General features: G+C 38.5%; 1 protein-coding gene across 2 annotated transcripts in view; it reads left to right on the top strand.

Moving 5' to 3' along the window:
• The window catches only part of LOC110161873 (protein phosphatase 1H-like), a 29309-nt gene continuing 19006 nt past the window's right edge, over positions 1 to 10303 (top strand). The window contains exons 1-2 of one of the 2 annotated variants that reach the window (XM_055153466.1): positions 1 to 501; positions 8092 to 8281. In XM_055153466.1, the coding sequence (XP_055009441.1) occupies positions 266 to 501; positions 8092 to 8281 (426 nt within the window). In that variant the 5' untranslated portion in view covers positions 1 to 265. Of the gene's footprint in view, positions 502 to 7757; positions 8023 to 8091; positions 8282 to 10303 lie in introns of those variants that run through there. The other variant, XM_055153467.1, reaches the window with a different exon arrangement.

Here is a 10303-nt window from a genome sequence, read left to right as displayed (position 1 = left end):
GTTATCAATGACCGTCAATGAAGATGTGCAGCGCCTTGGCTAAAGCATCCTCTGCATGCACCCGCCCTTCCCCTCACATCCACCCCGGGATGGACCATGCTCAATGAATGAAGAGCTAGCCCGCTGAAGTGTGCTCCTCCGCCGCCCCTTTGTCGAGCCTGTCGTCGTCCTGTGCGGCCGAGCCGAGCTGGGGGGCAATCCGGGGAAGGGCAGCCGCGGCGCCGCTAATCGGCCCACGGAGCCTCCGCCACGCCGCGCCAACAACATGCTCACCCGGGTCAAGTCCGCTGTGGCCGGCTTCATGGGCGGAATCATGTCAAGTGGAGGGTCCGGAGGAGGGAGCAACGGCGGCTCCGAGCTACCCCTCAAATTCCCTTATATGAGACCTGAATTCCTGGGGCTGTCCCCGGATGAGATTGAGTGTTCGGCGGATCATGTCGCTCGTCCCATCCTCATTTTGAAGGAGACCCGGAGATTACCATGGGCTACAGGATATGCCGAGTGAGTATCCCACTGTGGGACAGGTGTAATAACAGGGTAATGTATTATACTGTGGGACAGGTGTAATAACAGGGTAATGCTGAGTGAGTATCCTGCTGATTAGGGTAATGCAAGGCCCCTGAAAACCACTAGGTCTAGGAAAAAAAAAAAAAAAAACAACAACAACAATGAAATCGATGAATCAAATTTGAAGTTCACATCCAATTGTTTTGAAGAAAATGTATTTTTATTTTCCCTATTTTCTTGGATTGGAAAGTTTTATTTTTATTATTGTTATTATTATTATTTTTTTCCAGGCAAAATCACCCAGCCCTAACACCCATGGATTGCAAAAACACGCTTTATTGCTAAGCCTGCACCCAGTCACCATTGCATACATTGCTGTTTTTCAAACCTGTTCAGTACTTTGGACAAATAACTTGATGCTGATGGTATGTTTTCAGATGGATGACATGCATTTATTGCCAGCTCAGTCTCAAAGGCTGAGCCTGCTGCACGTGCAGAGGCGGGCCACTGTGGGGTATTAGCCTACTACTCCAGCTCCACTGTGTCATCTGCAACACCCTGTCCACCTCAGCACTGAATATGTGATGTGCTGTGACAATTGTGTCTCCTTCATCACACTTTGTAAAGAGAATGTCTGCTTCCTCTGTACTATATTTTAAGGCTCTATCAGTATTCTTGAGGTAAACCTAAGAAATCTAATTACTAGTTTGATGGTAATTTTGATATACTTTCAAGTAGATATAAAGTGTTTATAGTAAACTCATCAGCCAGATGCACACATGATATTTAACACTGCCCCACAGTCACTTTAAATGCCAATGACTGTATAGTTTATTTCCCATTGAGAACTCAATTTATTGTCACTGTGCTCCCCTTGTATTTACCCAGACAGAAGCAGATTTCTTGTGCATCCATAAGTTCTGTTTGCTGTTGATGCCACACATAATTATAATGTTGAATTATCATAGACAGGCTGTTTATGTTACACAAACTACATCCTGTTAAAGATCCTGCAGGTCTGTGCAGAAATGAGCATTTAAAGGTTTTGGACTTCTGGCGATGTGATTGCTTCATTTAGGGATTTACATTTGGATCACTTACTCTATTTTGATTTGGACTTGTAACACTTATACTTTAACACCAAGCAACTCATAGGTAGCAATGATATTAAAGCAGAGTAGGATAAACGGAGCCCTTACTTGCCAGAGAGTGCACTATGTGGCCTTACACATTCTCATGACTCCAAAGAGCCATTTCAACTGATCATATGGCCCATCCCATTTTGAGGAGGAGGAAGGGGTGAAAGAAAAGATTAGGGCTCAGGCTCAGCATTTTGTAGATTCAGTATTTTGGCCATTATCTGTCTTTAAATTGAATTGTAGAACAGTGAAGGAATAAGTCATGTTACTCAGTCTTTAAAAGCACAATGTTTGATCTTCGGTCTTCTTCAGTTGAGTTTATTTAATGATTTTATTTATTTTATTCTAATTTTCACAGTTTATCTTAGATCTCACATGGCATTATGGTCACAGAGCAGCTATTGTTTAACCTCACAGCAAAAAGGTCCCGGTTTTATCTCCCGAGTCCCGAAAGAGGTGGTGCGGGGTTTGCACATCCTCCCTGTGTAATATTTTTACTGTACTGTCTGGTAGGCCTGTCACGATAATCACTATGTCAACTTCAGTTCATTCAGTACATGAAAGCTAAAAATGAAAAGCTAGAAAAAGTAATTTCTGTGGCTAATAGTAGTTATCATTTTGTTATTTATTTGTTGCTGCCTTCAAGGATTCTGTCTATTTAAAAATGGTTTACTGGGACAGTACTGCTTTATGGTAGTTTCAATATTATCGTTTATCACAGTATATCTCAATATATCATACTTTAAAATGTGTTCTCGTGGCAGATGTACCCGAACCTGAAGTATTGTTTTGGCTCGGTTATAGCAGTCTGTTTGGGACTGGTGTGGATAATGAGTTTTGTAACTGAAAGCCCTGATGTCTTTTTTGATAAAGCAGTATTTTACATGTAAATCTCTGATCAGATCAATCATCATAAAATAAATGTACCATGTATCAGCGGGGGCAGAGTTTTAAGGTTTTTTGAGGAAACACAAACATTACCTCATTGCTCACTGCAGTCGTAGTAACAGTGTGGTTGCTTGTGAGAGGAAGGGCACCCAGCTGAAAACACATACACACAATTTACAACAATGATATGGGCTCTTTTAATGGAAGTAATCACTACATATGTTGCTTGATGGACACTGTTTCATATACGAGTCTTTCAAAATAGTCAAAAATGCATGATAATTTACCATACTAATTCCTGGTTTAAGTCACTGAGAAGTCACATTTCTGTTAAGACACTACATTTTTGAACCTGCTGTTTTTATCTGCTGCCTTCACTGCCTTTGCTCTCAGTTTCACTATTGTACCATGCCAAGTAATGATCACGTCCTCTGGGCCCGTATGTGCTGTGGAGGACAGACAGACAAAGGGGGCATTAGACGTGTGACAATGGATGAGAAAATTGGGTTTTGTTCCTAATGGGAAGAAAGCTAATTGTGTAAATGAAGTACAAATTTGATTGCCAGCAACTCAAATTGTCATCATTCTTTGTGTAAATGGTGAAATAAGGATACACACAGGAGCAGCAGCTGCACCTTTTATCCAGTGCAGCCCATAAAATCCAAATGTTGAGAATAAGGCCTTTAAGGAGGCAAATGGAGATTTTTATTCACGCATTAAATAGCTAGTTGTTCAGCAGGACAAAGCTTTTCCTATATCACTGTGGGCTGCTGTGTCAGAGTGCTTTATGACAGAGGGCATTTTGGGCAGCGGTAATGGGGCACTGGCAGAGCACTGGGCTGGATCAGTGCTGCAGAGGGAGGATAAGATGCCCAGAGAAGGGTGGGACCAGGAGTCAGGTTTCTAAATAATACAATGGGATCAGCTGCCCCAAAAGGCTGGTGTTTGTTTGCGATATGCTCACTACTTTTTTTTTTTTTTGGAGAATGTTTAATTGTTAAGTTAGTCTTTGATCAACGTTTTTGTTTCTTCTGTTTGTCTTTGTTTGTCTCCTCATGTAAAGCAGCTTGGTTAACTTGTATTATTATTATTATTATCAAGTTAAATTTTAAAGTTTACAATGTATGGTATCAATGAGCATAGAGATTAGGTAATATAAATATGGATAACTAAACTTTTACAAGTTATGTATTTTGAAACCGTGTAAACTACGGGGTTGGCAATGCATAATAAGACCCCATGGAGACAGTTGTTGGCTTCAGAGAAAATTTAATTAGCCAAATAATTACAGCCTTTGCTAAATGTTACCATTCAAATTACACTTTGATTGCAATTAATCTTGCCCCTCTAATGCGTCATAACAATCATTTGAACTGCACACTGTTAAAAATATCTCCATTTTATTATTATTATTTATTTATTCCGTTTTAGCCAACCAGGAGCTTGCCAGAATGCTTGACTTTTTGACTATGAAATTTTCAAGCCACTCCCAGTATTTTCAAGAACTGAGCAGGGGTCTCATTTAAAAACCTAAAGGTCTTGTATTATACAAGATTGATTTTTGTGAGCTTTAAGCCATGTTAGAATGTTATTATCTCTTTAATAATATCCCCAGAGTTGTGGTTTGTTTCATTGACCCATGTTTGTGTAATCTTGCATTATTAATCTGTTTACATCTCTAAAGCTCACAATGCCTTTTGTTCAGCAGAGATTGGCAGTTCCCGGAGTGAAATAGTCCAAATGATTCTAGTGAAGGTGTATGGAGTTTAACAATACAGAGGGGCACTTTTGGTATTACCACATAACATTACAAGGTGAAAATCATTTTAAATATGCAGGGTTTGTGTCTTAAACATGGATGAATGTAACAAAACACAACTTCATGTATGTTTTTTGATGAGGAAACAATATGATGAGATGAGAAAATACCGTAATATGAGCCCTTTAAAAATATAGATTTATGACTGAAAGTGTGCTTATGAACAAAGCATGAACTTCCTCCAACTCTTCAAAGAGAGAGTCCTGTCTTTCTTGTCCCTGAAATCCCTTGCAGGCAGGGCTTGGGGTTTGCTGAGTGAACAGCATATTTCTACCTCAAGCAGTCTTTTCAACCATCTCTAAACATGTTGTCACTCGTGCTACATTTCTGCTGTGTCAATGAGACCAGGGACCAGTCTGTCAGGTGTTTTCTTCTGAGTTTGTCTCTGAGGGTTGTCCCCTTCTGAGCCATGTCAAATGTTTTGAAGCTGGACACCGCTGAAACTGCTATAGCTTTACTGGGTTAGGCATGTCACGATAGCACATTTTAAAGCATGATATTGCTGCAGATATATATTGTGATAAACAATAATACTTAAACTACTTAGTGGCACTGATATCATAACAATAATAAAATAATCCCAGTAAACCATTTTTAAATAGACAGTATCATTCAAAAGGCCTGAGGTGCAACAAATAAATAGCGGAATGATAATAGAAGATAGTTATTCTACCTTCTACAGCTCAAATATTAACATAGTACAGAAAAAAATAATATTTCTCCTTAGTACAAACAATATGTACCCTCTATAAATATTGAACCCCAAAATATATAGTTCCAGCATCGCTGGTTGTGCTCAAATCATATCACACATTTTAAAACATGTGTGAATGACAGAACCTCTTAGGTTATCACATGAATGTGACATAATGCTGTGATCTACTGAACTAATATTATAGTCTGACTGTGGCACGATCTCTCAGGCTTTCTTGTCTCTCCTACTGCTCTGAATCTGGACAGGTGCAAAAGACAAGCTAAGCTAACAGGTTTTCCTTAATGTCTTCAGTAAAATCAAATACCCCATTCACATGTTTTAGTAGTTTTGTGGACATCTTGCTGGAGTTTTTGATATATTTGCATGTTTCGCATGTAACACTAAAATGATATGTTTCCTGTGTAATTTTAGTTTAATTACAGCTCATAAAACCTCTCTGCACATTATTATAAAAAGAGTTAATTTGCAACTCCTCCATTTAAATGTTTTATTTCTTTTTATTACTATCTACGACAGATATTATCAGTGAAAACTCTGGTGTGGATTTGATCAAGGAAGGGTGTAAACACTTTTCATTGCAGTAAAATAATTTTACAGACTTTTGAAAAAGCCTTTACAAATACACAAGGCTCTGATGAGTATTATTATTATTTGTTACACTTAGTTGTTTTTGCAAATCAGCATTTAACAGGTGTATCTCTGAGGTGTCAGGAAGTTTATATGAAGGTGCACACAGCGTTGCTGTCTTTATGCCTAGGGCTGGGCGATATGGATCAAAAAATATATCTCGATATATTTTGCTATATCTCGATATACGATATATATCTCGATATCTGTACAGGAAAAAATAACCCCCTAAAACGGAAAACTGCAAAAACAAATATGCCAAATTCCACAAGTTCCTTTTTTAAAAAAATTAAAGTGTAAGAGGTCGGCAGTTCATATAGGAACATTTAAGATTACAAAAAACCCTAATTACATAAATAATAATTTAACTGTCAAATAAAAGAAATGAAACACATTTCCTTTGTTTCATTCATAAATAAAACAACTCAACTCAAGCTCATCTTTGCATTAACTCTGTTATCCAGACCATAATCATAACCATGAACTCTTTTAACAGAAGAAGCTCAGGATGTTCCTTATTTTAACAGATCCATGTTCCAGCAGTAAGGAGCTATGAGGTTTCCCACAATCCACTGCAGATCAAACCCAACGTTTCCAAACACTTTTGTACAAGTGACACTGCAACAGATTATTAATTAAAATCTTCTGCATAAATAGAATTTATATTACTAAACTTTACAAGATATATAGCATAACGACTCAAGAGCCACATCAGCCAGTTTGAGATTATAGTGTTAATTATTTTATTTTATGTTTTTTTTTTTGTTTTTTTTTTTTTTTTTTTTTTTTATTTTTTTTTTTTTTTTTTTTTTTTTTTTTTTTTTTTGCAGCTTTGCGCAGACTTGTTTACGTTTTACAGAAACGAAACTTTAAAAGCGCATGGCTAATTTGCATAACCAGCGCACACCACGTGCTCTTGCGGTTCAACTTCTTTTGGACTAAAGGACATGACTCGGTGGAACACGAGGATGTGCTGCTGATGGTTTTGTCTGTAAATGGTGTAAAAGATTCGTGGCGCTAGAAGCTTTTCACTGGCAGCAACTTTCGGCGTTCACGGCGATAGTGACGAGTGAAGGAGACACGAGCGAACAAAATCAGGGAGGCGGGGGCGACAGAGAAGACAAACAAGCAAAGCAGCGAAATCAAAATTGAATATAAGCATTATATCGATATATACGATATGTCAGAATTCATATCAAGTTTTTAAAAATCTCCATATATTAAAAAAAAAATAAATAAATAAATATATATATATATATATATATATATATATATATATATATATATATATATATATATATATATATATATATATATATATATATATATATATATCGCCAACCCCTATTTATGCCTGTGTGTTTTTTCTTATCTGTAACTGAGTCTAATGAGCTTCTGCAGCAGACAGAGAAGGTGCCCAGGACACAGCCCACAGTCTGAGGCTATAAATAAACCTGCCAGTCTCTTGTCTCTTTCTCTCTCTCTCTCTTTCTGCCCCCTTTCTCACTTCCCCCTCTTGTCTCTCTCCCTCTCTCTCTTTCTCTCTCTCACACAGACAGCAGTAGGGTGGACAATTGAATCGAGAATTAAGTTGGCACAATTATCACACTGCAAAGACTGCAGTTATTTAGATACCAGAATGCTATCTGCAAAGAACAAAAGTATCCTGTCTTTTTATAGAAAATGTGTCATTTAGACCTCTAGTCATGTTCTGAAATGTATGAGTCTTCTATTAGTTTACCTGCTTAATTTCTGTTGATTTTTGATGATATATGCAAAATTTATTGTTTTGGCCACACAAACCAAATGTACAAAATATAATAAAGCCTGAAAAAATGCATTGCCATGTACCCAACAAAACATACCCATAATATACCCATGATATTTTCTGAGGCAGCTGGATGGTAGCAATCTTGAACCCAAATAACCATAATGGACTTTGGAGTATGGTTTCATTGAACTAAATTATGTTGCAGGGGGCTGTATGAAAGATTTCAGAGCACTGTGAGATACATCTGCCCTGTGTGACTGTACAGGAAGTGAAAAGTATGAATACTAGTGATATTTGATATATGAGTTCTTCTGTCAAAAAGAAAACACTCAGTTCTGTCTTGTGATGTCATGTGGTAATACAGGAAGTGCTCCATTGTATTTTTAAGCTCTATATACTTCACTAGAATCATTTGGATCATTTCAGCCTTGCAGCCTTGAATTACCCATGTCTAGTGAACAAAAGGTAAAAAAGGTAAAAGGTAGCTGTTAACTTGTAAACTACCACTTCCTGACCTCATACGGTGGAACAGAGCATTTTGATCTTTGGAGATGAGGTCAGATTAAATAGCTCAGATTTCCTGTGTTATATAGCATGCTCTCATAACTCTTTACTGTTCCTGCAGGGTGATAAATGCTGGTAAAAGTGCTCTGAATGAGGACCAGGCTTGCTGTGAGGTGGTGGTTGCCCGGAGACGTCCCATGAGCTACTGCCCCCCCTCCACCCCCAGTCGGACCCCCACAGCCAAGAGGCGCAACTCCCTCCCTAACGGAGAGAGCCTTGCACTCCGTGTGGACTATGGCAGAATGGGAGAGGTACCAGAATATAGGAATCAATCATTTATGTAGTTAGTTGGATTTTGTGTGTAATTTGGCTCATTTAGTTTATGTGCTTGTCTCAATGAAGAGATTATTGTTTTGTCTGGAAAGTTTCATATTATAGTATTTGCGTTGTGTATTATTCTGTTACAGATGTTTATTTTTGTTAAGCCAAAGATGTTCATTTTGTCTTCTTATGTACGTTAACTTCTTGGGTTCTTTTTAAAGACAATACAGTAAAGTGTATTTACCTTGCTGACATGTTTTGACTGCTGCTGCAAGCCGTCTTCAGAACTGTCCCTGGTGTTGGTGGTGACGTGTCGCATATCAGCTGTTGTTACTTCCTGTAGGCGTGGTCAGCCTGATGGCCCTGGCAGGTCACTCAGACTGACCATGCCTCCCGGAGCCATATCTTTTCTGGACATTAAAATCCACCACATCGGATACGACAGTATCAAAATTACAGTATGACGGAAACCCACACACACTGACCAATATCTACTCTGGACGTCCAAACATCCCACTGCACACAAACTTTCAGTAGTAAGAACACTATTCGAACGGGCCACACTCATCACAGACCGACAGGGAGGAAGAGGAGAGACACATCATACAAGCACTCAAACAATGCCAATATCCCAGCTGAGCCATAAACAAAGGCAGATGACAAGTTCAATAAAACCAACAAACCCAGGAAAAAAAAACAACAAACCAACAGAGGCAGCAGGACCATAAGAACACAGTCACACTACCGTACATTAGAGGTATAACTGAACCCATCCAGAGAGTCATGAAAAGACACAACATAAGCACTGTAGTAAAACCATACACAAAACTCCGCCAACAGCTCGTACACCCCAAAGATAAAATCCCACAAGAACAAAAATGCAACACCGTATACAAAATCCAATGCAAATCATGCAATAAATCATACATATGGGAAACAAGCCGGGGATTCCACATTCTAAAAAAGGAACACCAAAAGGAATGCGAAAAGGAAACATCAGGGAGACTCACCAGAACACAAAAAGACAAAGCAGAACAGGAAAACCTAAAATCCACCATATCAGATCACTGTAAAAGAAATAACCACATTATGGATTGGGACGGGGCTCGGGTCATTGGATCGGAAAACAACAATTTCAAACGCTGGATCAGGGAGGCCATTGAAATCAGGAGGCACAGACAGCATTAACCGTGATGACGGAGCGTTCCTCCTTTCACACACCTGGGACACCCTCCTCCAGAGAACAAAAGGCGACGGGAGGCATGGTCAGTCTGAGCAACCTGCCAGGTCCATCAGGTTGACCACAACTACAGGAAGTAACAACAGCTGATATACGACACGTCATCACCAACACCAGGGACAGTTCTGAAGATGGCTTGCAGCTAGGAGCCGAAACATGTCAGCAAGGTAAACACACTTTACTGTATTGTCTTTTAAAAGAACCAAAGAAGTTTATTTTTGTTGCTAAAAATGTCGTGACATTTTGAGGAGGACAGGCTAAAATTGGGAAACTGGAATTTTCACTTCATCGGTATGACTTGTCAGGGGCAAAAAATGACAAAAATACAAACCAGTGTGTCTAATTTTAATTTAGCTATATTGAGTTTATTTTTTGTTTGCTGCATTCTATAGTTTTATACTATTTGTATTTATATTGTATTTGTCACTGAAAGCAGAGTAAGCTTTCAGTGACAAATACAATATAAATACAAATAGTCATGGAAATAAAGAAGCAAAATTAAAGGTGGGTCCAAACTTTTGACTTGTAGTATATAAGGTAATGCAGTTAGTTATAGTTCAGCACTACAAGGACCAACAGACTATGTACTGAAAATTACACAGTTGAAATCCTTTTAAAATGTTTGTGTCTTCATTCAAGAATGTCACACAGTACAAGCTTTGGTCTGGGTAAACTGCAGTAGAAGTCATTCGAATGCTTAAAAGATAAAATGATGTGAACTTGAACTACCAAGATCAAAAACATGATATAGATCCTATTATGTGAGTGAGTC

Source organism: Boleophthalmus pectinirostris, unplaced genomic scaffold (genome assembly GCF_026225935.1).
Source record: "Boleophthalmus pectinirostris isolate CB_2022bp ecotype Guang Dong unplaced genomic scaffold, ASM2622593v1 HiC_scaffold_18, whole genome shotgun sequence".
NCBI classification, from domain to species: Eukaryota; Metazoa; Chordata; class Actinopteri; order Gobiiformes; family Gobiidae; genus Boleophthalmus; species Boleophthalmus pectinirostris.
This window is presented reverse-complemented; position numbering and strand designations above follow the sequence as displayed.